Raw genomic sequence first — 19,530 nt, 5'->3', positions numbered from 1 at the left:
TTCAGAATGTCGAATAGATAGGAAGACATTTAGGGGCGTGAACATATTTCCTGTACCTAATATTTTGTTGTTGAGAAACTTCAGCGCGTTCAGGAGTCGGCTACATTGTCAAGGAGCGCTGACACCTGTAAAGTCACTGAGATAGAGGTAAGGTCAACTTTTTTTATTTAGATAGTGGAAAGATCTCAATGACAAATATATTAAATTCTAAACTTCTCAAGTGAAATTGTACCAAATGTCCTACTTCAAATTAAATTGCATATATTGTTTATGCTATCCTTGTCATTGCTTTTAAATGGTTGTCATTGTCTTTTGTGATAACAATTACAGGTGGGTGGGTCCATCTTTTAAAATTCTAAATGTACTTTCTGACCAACATGGTTGAGTGTGTGCCAATAGAAAAATAAGCATGATGATATGTCAGGGTCCACAGTTCTTCTGGAACTGTTAAAGCCCATTTCATTCTCCTTTTGAAACCACCTTGTCACAAAATACAGTAAGTGAACAGTACTGATTGTCAGGTGAATATTGTCTGTGGTTAATACACCTGTGTTCCCTATTGCTCTTGATACCACAATGAAGGAAATTATCTCTTATGGGAGGTACTTGGCTCAGATTAAGGGGAATTTTCCTTTCATAAAAACAGGTAAACTGAAAGTAGAAATGCTGTATTCTGCATCCTTTTTGTGTCTAGTAGCCTAAACAACACTGAAGCAATGGTAGACTGCTTTAATGATCTCCCATATGAAGCTCAAAACTTAGTAACAGTATAATCCTATCCCCTTTTCTGCATCCTAGATTAATTATTTGCATGTGGTTGCATATGAGGAGGGCTTTGTCTGGTAATAAGGTGGAACTGTTAACTTTCTGAAGCTCACCCCATGGAACATAAGAGGAAGTGAACCTATGAAAATAGCTTGGGGAATTTTGATATACTTTAGTAGGCTACAGCACTACCTCATGAGATTGTCTGAGTTACTCTAGTTAAGAGGAAAGTGAGAGTTCTGTCTAGATTTAGTACTGATGACTCCAATGTTGAGATTGTATGCATTTCTGTACAAAAGAGCTTTATAACATTTGTCAGTTATTGATTGTACAATAAATGTATATAATATACAGTTTGTGTTACAAGTTATTTCTGTCTCTCTCTTTCTCTCCAGATGCAGAGGTATCTGGTGTTCTGTATGGCCCTGTTGGCCCAGGTCTCTGCTGATGACTGCCCAGGCGGAGAGGTGTGTGAGGAGGGCAACACCTGCTGTAAGGTCCCCTCCGATGGCTATGAATGTTGCCCAATGTATCAGGTATGTATGGGGTGGTGCCTGCAGAGCTTAGCCCTTAGCTTTATTTGCAGCCTGAACCCGAGTTCCCCGACCCTTGTACACTGAATTATATCTATTAGAAGTGTACAAACCAAATAGGTAGACTATCGTGTCATTGTCTTTTACCCTGAAATAGATACCTCTTTAATTGCACCCTTGTGCTAGCATTCTCTCGTAGTATCTGTTTGGTCTGTAAGATGTGAGATTCTAACACACTTTGTTAATCAAACTACTCTCTTACCATTTATCTCAGGCTGAGTGCTGTGAGGATCAGATCCACTGCTGCCATGAGGGAACACTATGCGTTGTGAATGAGTCCATGTGTGTGAATGGAACTGTCTCCCTACCATGGGTGGAGAGAGTCTCTGCTAAACAGTCCATATATCCTAAAGTAAGAATGCCAGTGAATCCAGGAAGAAAGTGTAGCTGACTATTGACAACGTTGAAATGCACTGTAACAATGGCACCAGTTGACTTTCATGGCAATATGTGTCCCTGTTTTCAATCATTCACATTGTTGAGGAAAACACGTTGGAGGAATCAGGCAGAACTCATTTATCAGCAATAAAAGTTTATTCAAGCAACTGCAGGGATGATAACTGTCTGGATGAAACTGGAGAGGAACTTAAAAATGTTCAGAATCACACAGTCATTATATTCTTCCTCTACACAAAGAACTGCTTACCTCTCTCTTAAAGTTTTATACAAACAAAAACCAGTTCTAACCAGTTCTCACAGACTACGATAGGGGAGTGACAAGAGCTTTAGAGCCTAAATAGACAGAACTAGAATTCAGCCTGGTTACGCCTTCAGTGCCCCAGAGATAAGGAGCCAAAAACAAATCAATACTTTGTGAGGTGTGTGAAGAGGGTACTGAAAATTAACAGTGAAAAGTACATACAGTACTATTCAACTCAAGCATTTACATAGCATTAGACTCTAACAAAACCATTTTGCCCCAACAACATAATTAACCTAGATGAACGTAAGGTAATCAAAAATACTATGATCAGTCATGTTTTTTGTCTTTGAAAAAGTAAAATGTATTTTTTTCTACCCCTCTAGTCTTTCAGAATGATCAGTGCATATGCCGGGAATGAGGATGATAATATTTGCCCTGACAAGTCCCACTGCCCCGAAGAGTTCTCCTGTCTGAAGGCCACTACAGGCTATGGTTGCTGTCCTATTGCTCATGTAATAACCTAACCACTGCTGCAATCTAGCCTTTTGCACCAAATTCATACTGTTATACCGTTCACATAAACATGCATTGGTGTCAATGGAAAAACTGGAGTTATGTGCACAGATATCAAGTTAGGATGCAGGCCTGAGTGAATAGTAAATTGATCTAATGTACACACAGGCAGTGCCTTGCTCTGATGGGAAACATTGCTGTCCTGAAGGCCACCAGTGCAGCACAGACTGCAGCTCCTGCATCAAACAGACAGGTTAGACTCTTGTGGAGTCACATGTTGCCATCTTATGCTTCTGTTGCAACATCATCACTAAACCCTCTGCCTTCTTCTACCCCGGCAGAGCCTGTTGTTGCAGTGATGTGCAGTGACAGAGAGTCTGAGTGCCCAGAGGGAACCACATGCTGTGAGACTCCAGATGGGAGTTGGGGGTGCTGCCCCATGCCCAAGGTACAGGGGGGCTATATGGAGGGGGCTAGGGGGTTACGATCATGGGTTTGCGAGTCAGGAATAATATTGGTCCTTTGAATGTGTGACATGTACACTCTCCAGTGTCTGTAATCACTCCATGGAGAGATGTCTAATCAAGGATTTGCATGGCCTTATGTGCTAACCCTTTGTTTATATATGGTCATCTCATAAGGTGATTCTCTGTGTGTCTGTGTGCACTGACCAGGCTGTGTGCTGTGAGGATAAGATTCACTGTTGTCCTGAGGGCAGCACCTGTGACATCAAGCAATCCAAGTGTATATCCACTACCAACAAGGAAATGCCCATGTGGGCTAAGTTCCCTGCCCGCAAGAGGGCAGAGTGGGAAAACCAGAATGGTAGGTGTGCCCCCCCCGGTCTATTTTTGTACCAATCACTGTCGGGATGTTAATGTGTATATGATTATTTTGCTGTACGTGCTTTCAGAAGTTTCCCAGATGACAACACCTATTCCAGACACTACCACCTCAGCCAATAGGAGTCCTGCTTCTCTTTGGGAGGGTACCTCTCCACCCTTCATTAGGACAGGAGGTATGACATTACACTTCTTCTTAGAACAATACAATAGTGTTGTGGAATATTTTGTTAGCTCGTCCAGATGTGTTGATCACTAACACCCTGCTGTCTCTCCAGACGTTCCCTGTGATGAGTCAACGGCCTGTTTGGATGGAACCACATGTTGTAAAACACAGGAAGGAGGATGGGCATGCTGTCCTCTGCCACAGGTATACTATGTCTCATACTGTAGGGGCCCATTCACTCTCTTAGCTAATCCATTTCTTCAAGATAGATCAACCTGATTGCATGTCTTTTGCTTCCCCTTTTTGTTTGGGTTCTTCTCTCTTCCAGGCAGTTTGCTGCAGTGACTTCGTCCACTGCTGCCCACATGGTAAGAAGTGCAACCAGGCTGCCCAGACGTGTGACGACCCCTCAGGCTCCCCCTCTGAGCCCTGGCTGAAGAAGGTTCCTGCCGTGCCTCGGGAGGGTAAATTGCCAGGAGATGTTACCTGTGACCCCACCCATGTGTGTCCCGACAACACCACCTGCTGCAAGACAGCGTCAGGAGGCTGGGCCTGCTGCCCCTTGCCTGAGGTAGGGACAGAGAGATGTGGCTACTACTGCTGTGGATAGGCAAATTAATGAATGGCCTCTTAACTTGACTGCTCTGTGATGCGGTGAGAGATTCTGTATGGCTAACAAAGAGGCACTTAGTTTCGTTTTTTTTACGACATCCCAGTATCACATCCTCATTCTTTACTCCTGTCAGCTTGCTGCTGCTTCTGATCTTAACCTTTCTACTGCCTTGTTAAGGGGTTTTGGAGCTTGAACCAATTGTTGTTTTTATAGCATTGAAAAGTGGAACTGGGAAATTGGGTAATCTAGGGAGTCAAACTTTTCTCTAACCTTGTATCATCTCTTCTGCTACCAGCAATACTTCTACAGAATTCCTATAAAGGCTGGTGACAGTCTTAAATGACATAAAATATTTGTTGTGTGTCCTTTCCCTTCCTCGCTCCAGGCTGTTTGCTGTGAGGACCACGAGCACTGCTGTCCCCATGGCACCACCTGTGACCTGGCTGGCCTCACCTGTGATGGTCCCTCAGGGTCGGAGCCCATGGTGGGGAAGGTGCCAGCTCTCACAACTCTGGCACCTGATCATGAAGAGGCAGCCACAGACCAGCAAGGGGTGCAGATGGATGACATGGAGCTGCCTACAGACGATGACAAAGGTGATGAAGATGAGGAGGGACCCAGGACACCATATGACGCCCACACCACCTGCTGCTTTATTAAATATTTTGTTAGCTCATCCAGTTGTGTTGATCACTAACACCCTGCTGTCTCTCCAGACGTTCCCTGTGATGAGTCAACGGCCTGTTTGGATGGAACCACATGTTGTAAAACACAGGAAGGAGGATGGGCATGCTGTCCTCTGCCACAGGTATACTATGCCTCATACTGTAGGGGCCCATTCACTCTCTTAGCTAATCCATTTCTTCAATATAGATCAACCTGATTGCATGTCTTTTGCTTCCCCTTTTTGTTTGGGTTCTTCTCTCTTCCAGGCAGTTTGCTGCAGTGACTTCGTCCACTGCTGCCCACATGGTAAGAAGTGCAACCAGGCTGCCCAGACGTGTGACGACCCCTCAGGCTCCCCCTCTGAGCCCTGGCTGAAGAAGGTTCCTGCCGTGCCTCGGGAGGGTAAATTGCCAGGAGATGTTACCTGTGACCCCACCCATGTGTGTCCCGACAACACCACCTGCTGCAAGACAGCGTCAGGAGGCTGGGCCTGCTGCCCCTTGCCTGAGGTAGGGACAGAGAGATGTGGCTACTACTGCTGTGAATAGGCAAATTAATGAATGGCCTCTTAACTTGACTGCTCTGTGATGCGGTGAGAGATTCTGTATGGCTAACAAAGAGGCACTTAGTTTAGTTTTTTTTATGACATCCCAGTATCACATCCTCATTCTTTACTCCTGTCAGCTTGCTGCTGCTTCTGATCTTAACCTTTCTTCTGCCTTGTTAAGGGGTTTTGGAGCTTGAACCAATTGTTGTTTTTATAGCATTGAAAAGTGGAACTGGGAAATTGGCTAATCTAGGGAGTCAAACTTTTCTCTAACCTTGTATCATCTCTTCTGCTACCAGCAATACTTCTACATAACTTCTATGGAGGCTTGTGACAGTCTTAAATGACAGAAAATGTTTGTTGTGTGTCCTTTCCCTTCCTTAAGGCTGTTTGCTGTGAGGACCACGAGCACTGTTGCCCCCATGGCAGCACCTGTGACCTGGCTACCCTCACCTGTGATGGCCCCTCAGGGCCAGTGCCCATGGTGGTGAAGGTGCCCGCCCTCACAACCCAGGCACCTGATCATGAGGAGGCACCCGCAGACCACCAGGGGGTGCAGATGGACGACATGGAGCTGCCTACAGAGGATGACGACAGTGAGAAAGACGAGGAGTTGCACAGGACACAGTGTGACGCCCACACCAGCTGCCCAAAGGATGCCACCTGCTGCTTTATGAAGTCCACCCAGAAATGGGGCTGCTGCCCACTGCCACAGGTGAGTGTTACAGTAATGGTTAGTGCTGAGCAATTGGTGCTTTTGAAGTCTGTTCGTTTTCGGTTCTTTTTTTATTTTTAAATAACGGATTTCGGTTTTGACTATTTGGGTTGAATGCTGTAACAGCACAGAATAAAACAATAAAAGTCCCATGGTGGAAGTGACTGCCCATTACTGCTTATCACATTGCTTTACTTTCCTAAAATATTAGTTTTTGTGTATATTACATTTGTTTCAATGTATAACTTTATTTCATTCCAATTCATCGTTTCATCTCTATAGAGCTGCTGCTTATGCTGTCTGACAAAATCACTATTTTGTAGTTCTTCAACATAAATAAGGCATACTTTTATGACTGCTGAATACCAACTATCAATCACTTAGATCATGTATTTCCAGGTAGAGATACCTGGTGAAGCAACAGCTGCTCCAAAGACAGTACAGTATGAAGATAGGCAGAAACTGCTTCTCCAATAGAAATATCAAATCACGCTTGTAGGCGATGTCATGGCGACGTTGGCTAGCTAAGCTCATGCTCAGAAACGTCATTGGGTGTAACGGGCATCACGTGCCGAACTGAGTATGTCCATGCCATCAAATCAAAGGCACTTCTTCAATACAGTAGTTTTTTATTAAAATTCAAACGTATAAGATTGTCACTTTCACGAGGTTGGAGTAATAACTGCTTAAGACATTGGCTCGGAATCTCTGTTGTACGTTTAGATTTGGAGAAAAAAAAGTAATTCGATTTTAGAGAAAATAAAATGTAAGGACATTTATTTGACTTGTCCCACTGACTTTTCAAACCCCAGCCTGGTCTGCTTCTCAAGCCTCTCTATATCCCTTCTGTAGCAGGCATAAAAGAAACTCAGACCGGACAAGTCGATGCGCAAAGGATTAGTCATTGTAGTTAATTACAAAGTTTTATTTGCTAAACTATGTAGAATATTGGCCTGTTGGAAACAACTCCCTACAAAAACTCACAGTTCAGGCTGGGTCTGATTTATCTCTAAAGAAACTGCAATGTGGGCATTGAGCTCATTAAAAAAACTAAACGAAATGGAATTAAAATAATTGAACCGACATCGGTCAATTAGTTGTTTGATAACCAAAATGTTGGTCAATCACTCAGCACTATTAATGGTGTACCCAACTAGTGAGGAAGGATTTTAGGGAATGAAAGCCCTTTCCCTCACTACTCGCTGTTCCCTCTTCCCCAGGCAGTGTGCTGTGCTGATGGAGAGCACTGTTGTCCCAAAGACTACACATGTGATATGAGCAAGACTTCCTGCTCTAAGGGTGGGGTGGTGATCCCATGGTACAACAAGCTGGCAGCTGAGCCAGATGACAGTGCCCTCACTGCCCCCCTCTCTGTGAAGTGTGACACCCAGAACAGATGCCCTGAAGGCTCCAGCTGCTGCCAACTTTCCACAGGACAGTGGGGTTGCTGCCCCCTGCGCAAGGTGTGTGTTTGTGTGAGTCAGGGTGTGTGTTGGTATGCACATGCGTATAGAGAACCCTTGAAACAGTTTTGCTCTGCTATCTCACACGGGGAACCTTTCATGTCTGTACCACATCTGGCCGTGATTGGGAGTCCCATAGGGCAGCGCACAATTGGCCCAGCATTTGGCCAGGTTTGGCCAGGGTAGGCTGTCATTGTAAATAAGAATTTGTTCTTAACTGAAATTAAATACAAAATAATTGATTTGTCTTGTCTCCCTGTATAGGCTGTGTGCTGTGCAGATGAGGAGCACTGCTGTCCACAGGGCTACAGCTGTAACATGGGCTCAGGGACTTGCCAGAAGCTAATGTTTCTTAAGTTCCAGACGGTACCCCTAACTCGGGTGTCTGCGCCTGAGCCCCCGACCCCACAGGAGAAGGAAATCCACTGTGGGGGGCCGTTTGTCTGCAATAATGAGGAGACATGCTGCAAGGTCTCCGCCACTACATGGGCCTGCTGTCCCGTTCCAAATGTATGATACACCTCCGCCCTCTCACCACAGACACCACAAATGCTTCTAGAAATGTCATACTACTGTTAGTGGAGTTCAAGACTAAGGCATCTACTCTCCTTCTATTGAATTTTCAAATTCCTATATGGTTTCTCTCATTGCTTCCTCAATCTCTTTTTTATACTCTCCCTTCCACCTTATCCCTGTCCTCCTCCACCTGTCCTCCTAGGCGGTGTGCTGCAGTGACATGAAGCACTGCTGCACTACAGGCTACACCTGTGGTGATGGAGGGTCCTGCACCCAGTCCACTGGCTTCAAATGGGACCACTGGCAGGTGTTCTTCTCCAACAAGAAGAGAGCCCTGCATGTGTGACAACATTGGGCTCGACCCATCACTCCACCACCAGACGCATTGCACTAATGAAGGGACGCAGGAACTTAATAATATCACTGTTACAGTGTATCAAATTGTGTTTTTTTACAGAGGAAAAATAGTGTGTTTCATATATATATATATATATATATATGAAATGAAAATAAGTAATATTTTGCACCATTTGTAGGTGCTTGGAATGTTACTATGTTTACTTCAAGAGATACCCATTGCTTGCTCATGAACAGAAACTATCAAGGGTCTGAAATTACTCCAAAAATGAGATACCAATGTTGAACAATCTTTTAGGGTTGTGGCTCAGGGAAGGATTGGAATGTGATAAAACTAGTTGTAAGCTACTATCAAGATTGACACAGAGGAGTAAAAATGTCAAGAACTTAGTCCTGTTTTACAATGTTTGATGTTACCTTTTAAACAGGAAAAGTGTTGTGTTTTTTAGTTGATCATGTGAAGTGCATTGTGCCTCATAGTTTCAGGTATACCTTTGAAATGCCTTTTACAATAGCCATATGTAGGCCGTCATTGTAAATAAGAATTTGTTCTTAACTGACTTGCCTAGTTAAATAAAATAAATATGCCACCCTGTGGCTGAACTGATACTGTCTACTTGGGAGAACTTTGAAACATATATGTTTGACCTTTTATTTAACTAGGAAAGTCAGTTTAAAAAATCATATTTTCAATGAAGGCCTAGGTTTACTGCCTTGTTCAGGGGCAGAACGAAAGATTGTTACCATGTCAACTCGGGGATTCTATCTTGCAACCTTTCGGTTACTAGTCCAACGCTCTAGCCACCAGGCTACCTGCCGCCCCATATGCCCTCGTCTTGTTGCTACCACGTTTTAAGTAAGGGATGGATTATCCCACTTCCTTGTGTTTTTGACGTTATGCTACTTAAAAAAATAAATTGTACACTATGCATGTGTTGGTTTGTGATCAGTGTAACTATAGTAGGCCTTGCAAGTAAAAAGGTAAAAACTCAAGAGGTGACAAAGGTGAGTACTGAGTGGACTATAGTTGGAGAAAAACCACAATCAACGTCTGATACTAATTACCAATCACCGGGAAGTTTTCTGTGGGTTTTATGGCGGACGACACCCAAAAAGGTGTATTGACGCCACCAACTGGACGGTTGGAAACCAATAAAATATAATGAATAAATCCGTACGTAATAATGATACTAACTTAACCACCCTAATAAAAAATAGCATATAGACAAAACAAACTCCAACTTCGTATTTTAGATCCCCATATCTCCCTTAGGTTCTAGGACCTGAGAGGATGTTACGGCTTGGCGAAATATTCCTTAACTCCTTTGCAGGGAAATCTTTTTGCCCCAGGAACCGCTCTGCCGCAATCACTATGATTTCCATCTTCCTGAACCTTCTCCCCACCTTGGCAGTGCCAATAATTAGCATAGCTATAAATGCCACAAAGTCCATCTTCTTAACCTTTAAAATGTCAGGATCCTGTTGGTGAAAGGCAACTCCTGCAGTTTAGGCCTATCCACTACCTTGGATTCTTCTGGAGCACCATTCAAACCTTTTCATAGCTGCTGCGTATGAAATACTCTGTGCCAACCCTGACTAAGCCACCTCATTCTCTTACACCCTTGTGGGGCATTCGGAAGACTTGGCTTCATTGTTCCCACCGCAATTGCAACATGTCACATATTCATCACTTTTATAAACATTATGGTCCCTTCCACTTGGACATCTCGGCTTCTCCCTTCTGCAAACACTTGCTACATGACCAAAATCTTCACAATGATCACACTGCATTGCTCTTGGGATAAATGCTCTGACTATGTAGTTAATATACCCTAACTGCACTTGAGTAGGGAGAATCCACATAAAAAAGAACAAATAGACTTCATTTTTTTTTCACCATTCATCACATGATTCATCCAACATACTTCAATTACTCCAGAAATATTTTTAATCTCTTCAAAATCAACTTCCCACGAGATGCCTGCGGCGGCCTGATATAACCCCCTTGAGGGGTGCCCTGTTCCGAAGAGACACACACCAAACTTTTTTAAATTTTTTATTTCACCTTTATTTAACCAGGTAGGCTAGTTGAGAACAAGGTCTCATTTACATCTGCGACCTGGCCAAGAATAAAGCAAAGCAGTTCGATACATACAACAACACAAAGTTACACATGGAATAAACAAATATACAGTAAATAATACAGTAGAAAATGTCTATTATATACAGTGTGTGCAAATGAGGTAGAATAAGGGAGGTAAAGGCAATAAATAGGCCGAAGTAAATACAATATACAAATTAAACAGTGGAGTGGTTGATGTGCAGAAGACGAATGTGCAAGTAGAGATACTGGGGTGCAAAGGAGCAAGATAAATAAATACATATTGTATGGGGATGAGGTAGTTGGATGGGCTAGCAATTTAGAAAATCGATTAAAGCCGTTCCTTCAGATCCGCCGAATCAAAACAAGCCCGCCTCTCGTGATCCTCACAACCTTCACTTTGCCCAGTACTCTCTCCACCAGTTTGGATAACTCAAATGGTTTCTTCAAGATTGGTAGTCTGCTCAACCACCGGATTAAACACTTTTTTTTGTCTTTTTTTTGTCATTACATACCTTTTTATTTTATTTTGTTAACAACAAATCAATACATAAAGCACATGAGGGAACACACGCATACATAGATTACAAACAATGGACAATCGAGCTAGGGGGCACAATATCACATTACAATTACACAAGGACTTTAAGGGACATACATATACTTACAATTCTAACAGCTTTTTTTGTTTTTTGTTAGTAGACCATTTAACCGTCTTAAAATACAGTTCAATTTATTTATTTTTAGGGTACGAAAATGTGGTTTTCTGTTTGTAAATTTACATTTGTGTATATGAATTTTGGCCAAAATAATAATTAAATTAATTACATAAAAAAAATCAGTTTATTTCACCGGATTAAACACCAACAAACCATACTCCTACTATTCTCGTCACTGTGCCCCACTGGGAAGTTATGCTACGGATAGGTTAAAATGGCATAATGCTGTTTCTTGCATGCAGTTCATATGCACACCAGATCAGTGCTTTTACGATGATGTGGCACTGTTTATGACGTTTGGAAGCCCGCCTCTCCCTTTGACGTATGAATCTTTCAAGATGGCGATGCACCTGCTTCATCGGTGGTAATTCTTTTAATTTCTAAAACGTTGTACATAAACGATAAAACAAAGCGTCGTTTCAAGTTGACAATAACTTTAATATCGGAGGACAACGTTGTCTTTATTACCTTTCAAACATGTCGACAGAGGAACTGTCAACCTCGGACAGCGAAGCTGCCTTTGCTGGGGCTGGCGAGCGATGGGCGCCCGTCGGCGCTGTAGCCAGTCCGGAGGATGAGAGCGGGAAGGGAAACGCGGTCGAGCCGAGGAGGAAAGGCTCAGCTGCGTCTGGTGAGACGGAGATGGTCGCAAGATTGAGGAAATTAGAGGACGAACAGGGCCTGCTGAATTCCTCGCTCCTCGCGTTGACATCTCATTTTGCACAAGTGCAGTTCCGCTTGAAGCAGATAGTCCACGCTCCAACTGATGAGAAGGAGAGGATGCTGGTAGAACTCGAGGAGTTTGCCTTCAAAGGCTGTCCTCACGTTGTGGGATGCAGGCCACAGGACTCTCAACAGCTTGAAAACGCGGTAAGTAGTCCATTTAGCCCACGGTTGGTCTGACTTGGTAGATCTAAGAATGTAAAACAATGGAAAAATGATGTCAACACAAACACTCAATTGCTTGAGGTTGTGTGATTATGCAAGCTATAAGCTATCCATTATGTGTATAAAAATAGGTTATGTTAGTCCCCCACAAAACAGACCACAGCCCGACGTCAGTACACCAGTAATACCTGATGAGGGGATGGGGGTGAGTGTGGTGGTCACATTAGATGCTGCCCTTACTTACGTAGACTGGTTCAGTGTCAGTAGGATAGCTGTGATGATGACCAATGGACACATATAGACTCAGACACACTCTGGGATGCAACACTCGGAAACATGTGCACACACACACACATACAGGCAGTAGCAGCCACCATCTTGTTAAACATCTCACACGAAATGAAATTATCCGGGCGGCTACCTGGCTTTTGATTAAGGCTTTGGTTTGCATCAAAATATCAAGGCTGTGCTCTCTGTTCTGTTCCCTGAGACCTGTTATCTCCAGAGGAAGATAGAAAATGGTAGTATCTCATCAGCACAATAAGTGACTGACAGGCTCAGTTAACATGCTTCCAGAAGATCATTATCACTATTATTACAGATATCAGACCTGACCTCTGTAATCATAGCTTCTGTATGCACAACTAAACCAAACTCCATTGTTTACTCCATGCAATTCTCCATTTACCTTCGAGATTATGTAATACTGTCTTTGATTAAAGGTTTTATTTTTCTGATTTCCTCTGTGTCTACATGCTTTACTTGTAGGAGGACCTGGTGAGTATGGCTACAGCTCTCTGTTCCTCTCCAGCATCTGTTTAGTCTGTCTTTAGTAAACATGCATGATGAATAAGGGCTGTGTATAGACCCTCCCCATTGTACACCCCAGTTCTCCACTGATAGTGTATTCTGTGTTCTCTCTTCTCCACACAGAGTGAGAGGGAGAAGAGGGAGCGTCTCAAGGTCCAGAGGGAGAAGCAGAAGGAGCTCATCGTCCAGCTGAAGACCCAGTTGGATGACCTGGAGCGCTATGCCTACCAGGAGGGCAGCTACGACTCCCTGCCCCAGTCTGTGGTCATGGAGAGACAGAAGGTAGGGCTCCGTTCATGTACCAGAAGTCTCCCAAAAATCTATTCTATACCATGTTGTTTCCTCCCCATGTGTAATGTCCTGGTAATACTCATGACTGTTCCACTCTTCCACTGCCAGGTAATCATTGACGAGTTGATCAAGAAGCTGGATGTGAACTTCAACGAGGACATAGGGAACCTGACGCCTGAGGAGCTAAGACAGAGAGTGGACGCTGCCATCGCTCAAATAGTCAACCCAGCCAGGGTCAAGGAGCAGCTGGTGGACCAGCTCAAGACCCAGATCAGGGACCTAGAGATGTTCATCAACTTCATCCAGGGTAGGTGGCAGTGGGCCTGGGATGCCATGTTGGCTGTGGTTAGGTGTCTTCGAAGCTCACTAATACACACTTTGTTACTGAAATATGACATATTCTGACTTACTACTGTATTTTCCCTTTACCCAACAGATGAGGTAGGGAACCCTCTTCTGTCTGGCGGTGAACCCAGCCAGCAGCCGAGGACAGCAGGGCCCAACACCAGAGCCCCTGGAGGGAGGAAGAAAAGTAAGTTATCAGCCAGCATTATTATTATAGGCTCTACAACATCACTCACAATACATCTGTTCTAACGATTCTCTTCTCCTGCCCATAGTGGACCCAGAGCAGGCCCAGAAGATGAGGCAGACGGGCTTGCAGCTGATCCAGCAGGCCCTGGCTGTGCTGCAGATTTTTGCAGTGAGCCAGTTTGGCTGTGCGGCTGGCCATGTTCCCCAGAGCATGTGGTCGCAGGGGGAAGGGGGCCAGGACTACAGCCCTCTGCTTCAGCGTCTGGAGGGGGCTGTAGACCGGGTTCGAGTGCAGGCCTCGTGCAGACAGACCTCAGTAGATCATGTGGTCAGCTACAACAGCAGCTTGTCCTTGGGGTCCCGTGATGAGCTCACTGCCTCAGTGAGGAAGGAGCTGGCCATGGCTCTGAGAGACCTGCTAGCCCACGGTCTCTACTCCCCCTCCCAGGGCATGAGCCTGGTGCTGGCCCCCATCTCCTGCCTGCTGCCCTACAGACCTGGCCCATCGACCATCCACCCCTGGGAGCTCTTTGTCAAGTATTACCACTCCAAAAATGGCAAGGCCTTCGTGGAGTCGCCAGCCCGCCAGCTCTCGCAGTCCTTCAGCCTACCTGTTGCGGGCAATCCGGTCACTGTCACACCCAAGCAATCTCTGCTCTGGGCCATTCACTCAGTGTTGCTGGAGCACGATCGCTACAAGCGAGGAGCAGACTCAGAGTTCAAGGCTCTGGTATGCATGGCTCTGAATGAGCAGAGGCTAGTGTCATGGCTTAACCTGCTGTGCAAGTCAGGGGCCTTGGTGCACCCGCACTACCAGCACTGGAGCTACATGGCCCAGACAGGCTTCGAGGGAGCCCTGCGCATCCTGGGACGTATCAGCCACCTCAAGTTTAACCTGCCGGTCGACCTGGCTGTGAGGCAGCTCAAGAACATCAAGGATGCCTTCTGAGAAGGGACTGTTGAGAGACACCCAAAACCATGCTTTCGGCTCACATGGTTACCAGGCCTGATTTAAGGGTAAAAAAAATATATACAATCAACTGGCCCTTGAGGACTGGAAGGCATGGTTTGGGTCTCCCTCAAGTGCTGAAATTATAATTGGCATAAAAGATTTGTGCTAATGTTGCTTTATCCGTTTAACTTTAAATTTATCTTGGGTCATTGGGTCAAAACATTTTTGTTAGCATCCTGTCTAAAAACATGGCATGAATTCCGTGCAAAGCTGGTCAACAAAAATCAAGTGTGCAATGTTGAGATGCATTATATAGCAAATCTGATTTTATATAGCAAATCTGTAACTCTAACATTTAATTTATCCATGCCCCCCATAACCACACAAAGGGAGCATATCAAGATCTTAATGACTTGTTACATTGCATTATATGGAGCTTGTTACCTCCCCTTAGGAAACACTTCCTTTATGTGATGTTGTTTGACTTGTCCCTATGGAGATGAGATACAGTAGCTCAGACCTATGCAGATAATATCGTGAGGTTGGCCTTTTATTGTAATTCACTACTGTATAATGATTATCTATAGAATGGGTAATCATCAATGTGACCAAATGTATAGTCATTCCCTCCCCATACTCTGTAGTATGGGCAAAAACAGACCAGTATCCTGCACTGTCACTAAACTGTACATTTTGTGTTCTCTACGGAAGAGAATAATATGGGTTACTACAGTTCACATTCACAGAGCATTGCTCTCTGTCTGTGGTTACTCAAAGCTCCACTGTTGCGTTCACAGAAGACTCGCACTATTCAATGCACTCAGGTCAAATGAACGTGGCAACAGTGTATGCTCTCACCAATGAATGTACAAGAGAGGTCAAAATTCTAAAGATGTCACAAGTGTTCTGAAAATCAAAATGATCACTCATGCAGCATGTAGTGTCTCTCCGTTGAGAAATAAGCAGAACCTGCCTAACGTGTCTTAAAGAAGGTGGATAACGTAGAGACCCTGTATTAACTGCTGCTTTACTGGTCCAAATGGAAGTGATTCAAAAAATAAATGAACATATATGATTTAACTATTTAGCTTATGTAATTACATATTTAATCGTCTAATATTTAAGATGATTGTGGGATGTGATCGTTTTCTCTGTTTCTATTCGTTTTTTGAATGGTGAATAAAAACCACTTGAAGTGAAATCTTCCTATTACATGTGAATCACATGGGGTGTATCCTGAAAAGCTGTCTGTACAAACCATAGATACTGTTCATTTCCACATAAGTGAAAACTGTTATCATCCCTGGTATGGTTTTTCCAACCCTCATATTAAGGTGTTACCTACTTTGTTACTGGTTAAGTGCTGCTCCCAGACTTTCTGTTCTGTTCTCTTATGGTCTATGGTATTGTATTGAGATCTATTTCTATTTTGTTGTATAGTAAATTGCAAATGCCTCAGCCGGACCACTACCAGACTATGCTTGGATCTGGTCTGTGCTTTACTGGTGTGCATCTCCATGTAGTGTATCTCCATGTAGTGTATGGGAGGACAGGTTGTCCTACATCGAAAGGGATACTTTGGTTTGCATAGTTCTGATGTGTTAGTATGAATATCAATACCCCCTTCATTTAGCCTGCATTGTTACTTTTCAAATGCACTGTGCTCATGTCAAAACTACTGTTAACACAAACAGACGCACACATTACAATACTACTACTAAGGAATGTGCATTTCTGTATGAAAAATGAGACTTAGTTACTGTCTTTGTTTTTGTTATTCTGTGCATACCCTACTGGTCAGATTGAGAAAAAGGTATACAGCTGTTTATTGTTTTTGTTCAATAACTATGAATGTGAGAAAATAAACTATTTCAAAAACCTATTTCAGCCCCTTCATTGCTTTCAACACACTTGTTGTCACTGCACATTAATAAGTCATATAAAATACAGGGGTAATAATGATGCCTGGCACTTTTGTCTTTAGTTTAGTCAAGTTGCAGGCCTTCACTTTGCATAGCAGCATCAGATAACACTGGCAACTGTGCCAACAACTGAATACGACGCCTTGATAGCCACGTCACAAAGAAACTCAATATAGGGCTGACTCTAGGTTCCCTTTTATAAGCTTGACATAAATGGCTCCTGATTGGCGCAGCGGTTTAAGGCACTGCATCTCAGTGCTAGAGGCCTCACTGCAGAACCTGGTTTGATCCTGGGCTGTATCACAACAGGCTGTGATCAGGAGTCCCACAATTGTCCCAGGGTTATCCGGGTTAGGATAGGCCATCATTGTAAATAAGGATTTGTTCTTAACTGACTTCCATTTTTTCTAAATAACGTTCCAAAATAAAGGAACTGTTCCAGGACCAGTTCTGAGCATAGAGGTGTTCCGCTCGGCGGAAATGACGCATCGTTGATTTGATGTCAAAGGTCACGAAAATTTTCTCAACTTCCTTTCCTGCTAGCAGTGGCCACAGAATAGCACCAGTGAGTGAAATTCTCAACGCAATAATCTTCAACCATCTTGATAAATCCTGACGTTTACATACTTCTTACTTGTTTTTTACCCTAAAGTATACGTTTAAGATCCGGGTTTGGTGATAATTTCCCTTAATTTTACATTTTATATTGGAAAAATTTGTAATTATATATATATATAGTGTGCTATCCATATAGCTAGCGTTTCAACATGGCAGCTTGCTTGATAAGGTTCATGTCGATTCAAATCCAACCACTTCGGTTATGTAATTTATATAATCGGATAACCGAGCACATTGTGGTTAATGGCGTTCGGTTGCCTATTTGAATGTATACAACATATTGACTGAATGGTAACGTTAAGCTAGCTAGGTAAATAAACAGTGATGGCTGTCTAGCTAGGCTGGACAATAGAACGAGTCAAACATTTCCCTAAGGCTGAAAAACAGCTGAAGAACTTTGGTTAACACCTACTTCAGTCAAGACATTATGTAATTTAACTTTAAATAAAATACTGTTTTTCGTTGCATGACTTGGCTACTTTACGTCGTTGTTGCTCCTGCAATCTCGTTCAGTCATCTGACGTCCAAGCAGACGTAGTTTAGCTAATAGCATACCAATATTCTGTAGATATCAGTATAATATTTTATCTAGAAGCAGTGAATATTGTCCCACATTGACCATTCCATGGCTTCTTGTCTAGTAATAATGCTTTTCTTTTGTAACTCACTTCTCTTGTCACCCAGAGATGGGCAAATTCATGAAACCTGGGAAGGTGGTGATGGTCCTTGCTGGGCGCTATGCTGGTCGTAAAGCTGTTATCGTCAAGGTAATTTTGATCTTGGGTTATTGTTAAATGGGCATGTTTCACTCCGTTTGATTAGTTACTGTTTGCTTGGACAATCCTCTTGCAATGCGGTCCATAAACACAACTGAACTGCTAACTATATTGATTCTCTTCCTACAGAACATTGATGATGGTACCTCAGACCGCCCTTATAGCCATGCACTGGTCTCGGGCATTGACCGCTACCCCCGCAAAGTGACCACAACCATGGGCAAGAAGAAGGTTGCCAAGAGGTCCAAGATCAAGGCTTTCGTAAAGGTGTACAACTACAATCACCTCATGCCCACCAGGTCAGTGCCAGGTGGACATGGGAATATAGGATGGGAGTAATGGTGGTTTAGGTGGCTGACATGTGAGACTAAACTGTAGGAGACTAGCAGTATTGCATCCATGTAATATGTCCACATTTTCATGGAATTCTGGCAGGGATCTATTAAGTGGGATGCAATATCAAGGAATGTATATATGGTGTCCTGAGTGGACCCTATTCTGTTGGATGTGGTGAACTACCCTTTCGCACTCCTAAGCCAAGTTGTACTGTGCTGGCCTGGTTATGCATCCATATCCACCATAGTTGCAGTAGCTGTGCTGGAAAGAGATATCTGAGCCAGCAAAGTACGGTTTGGGTCAGCATGCTAGTGAAGTCTATGGCTGTTCAACCCATTTCATCTCTGCATGCATCAATTCAATTTTGTCTGTACTTCGTGAACTTGATAGGTGGCTGGGTTTGATTATCATTCTTGGAATGTTCAGAGTAGTTGAAGTTTTATCCACTTGTGTTTGTCATTATAGGAAATTGCCGTAGCTGTCTTACTAAGTGTATTGCTGTGTTTTTCCCCTGTGCTCAGATACTCTGTGGACATTCCTCTGGACAAAACCATCGTCAACAAGGACGTCTTCAGAGACCCTGCCCTGAAACGCAAAGCCAGGCGGGAGGCCAAGATTAAGTTTGAGGAGAGGTGAGTCTTGCCCACACCAGGAACCAGTACTTGTGAGAAATGCACAGGTTCCTTGTCCTAGTAATATCTGACACATGATACAAGTAGCTTAACTAATATAGGATCATTAAATTTCATGCTTTCTTTTTCATCTCCATTGAAAACCTTTTCTATTTTTTTTTCTATCCACAGATACAAGACAGGCAAGAACAAATGGTTCTTCCAGAAGCTTAGATTCTAGGCGTTCATTGGTTTCACTAATAAATGTATAAAAAATAACATTGACTGGTGTTTTCATTTGTGGTTTTATTGACAAGTGTAGGATGTTTTGGAGATTAAGCTTACAAAAGCTGCTTGTTAATGACAATGTTCATGTCATGAATTCATTTATTGGCCCAACCAGACTTGTGTGAACATGGCATTGAAAAGTAAGAAAATAAGTGGAAATTTGTTGAAGTGCAATCTTGTCCTTATACATTTTGCTAAATTCAATTTCCACACTCAAATTGGCACAGTGGTCTCCAAGCTACTGAATGTGCATGTTTCCCAGCCACTAGCACACCTGAGAAATCT

At 43.4% G+C, this 19,530-nt stretch overlaps 3 protein-coding genes across 5 annotated transcripts; all 3 read left to right on the top strand.

Moving 5' to 3' along the window:
* Positions 1-24: 24 nt before the first annotated feature.
* On the top strand, positions 25-9,330 carry LOC123998954 (progranulin-like). Of its 2 annotated transcripts, none has more exons than XM_046304213.1 (17): positions 25-147; positions 1,161-1,301; positions 1,573-1,710; positions 2,385-2,513; positions 2,683-2,767; positions 2,856-2,962; positions 3,189-3,339; positions 3,431-3,532; positions 3,635-3,726; positions 3,851-4,093; positions 4,521-4,731; positions 4,852-4,943; positions 5,068-5,310; positions 5,734-6,063; positions 7,284-7,526; positions 7,791-8,036; positions 8,245-9,330. In XM_046304213.1, exons 2-17 carry the CDS (start codon positions 1,161-1,163, stop codon positions 8,386-8,388), a joined length of 2,697 nt encoding a protein of 898 aa, XP_046160169.1. In that variant the 5' UTR covers positions 25-147; the 3' UTR covers positions 8,389-9,330. The 2 variants fall into 2 exon arrangements, with proteins under 2 accessions (XP_046160169.1, XP_046160168.1); XM_046304212.1 differs by having other exon boundaries at positions 3,428-3,532.
* Positions 9,331-11,520: 2,190 nt separating this feature from the next.
* LOC123999433 (RUN domain-containing protein 1-like) lies at positions 11,521-16,576 on the top strand. 2 transcript variants are annotated; one of them, XM_046305223.1, is made up of 6 exons: positions 11,521-12,089; positions 12,876-12,884; positions 13,041-13,199; positions 13,317-13,515; positions 13,645-13,740; positions 13,829-16,576. In XM_046305223.1, the coding sequence occupies exons 1-6, from the start codon at positions 11,697-11,699 to the stop codon at positions 14,689-14,691; spliced, it is 1,719 nt and encodes a 572-aa protein (XP_046161179.1). In that variant the 5' UTR covers positions 11,521-11,696; the 3' UTR covers positions 14,692-16,576. The 2 variants fall into 2 exon arrangements, with proteins under 2 accessions (XP_046161179.1, XP_046161180.1); XM_046305224.1 differs by lacking the exon at positions 12,876-12,884 and having other exon boundaries at positions 11,522-12,089.
* A 532-nt stretch (positions 16,577-17,108) lies between these two features.
* On the top strand, positions 17,109-19,236 carry LOC123999689 (60S ribosomal protein L27). Its single transcript, XM_046305677.1, has 5 exons — positions 17,109-17,181; positions 17,919-18,001; positions 18,140-18,309; positions 18,868-18,978; positions 19,150-19,236. Exons 2-5 carry the CDS (start codon positions 17,921-17,923, stop codon positions 19,196-19,198), a joined length of 411 nt encoding a protein of 136 aa, XP_046161633.1. The 5' UTR covers positions 17,109-17,181; positions 17,919-17,920; the 3' UTR covers positions 19,199-19,236.
* Positions 19,237-19,530: the final 294 nt, after the last annotated feature.

Source organism: Oncorhynchus gorbuscha, linkage group LG16 (genome assembly GCF_021184085.1).
Source record: "Oncorhynchus gorbuscha isolate QuinsamMale2020 ecotype Even-year linkage group LG16, OgorEven_v1.0, whole genome shotgun sequence".
Taxonomy (NCBI): domain Eukaryota; kingdom Metazoa; phylum Chordata; class Actinopteri; order Salmoniformes; family Salmonidae; genus Oncorhynchus; species Oncorhynchus gorbuscha.
The sequence above is the reverse complement of the archived record's forward strand: the minus strand, read 5'-3'. Positions and strand labels throughout refer to the sequence as shown.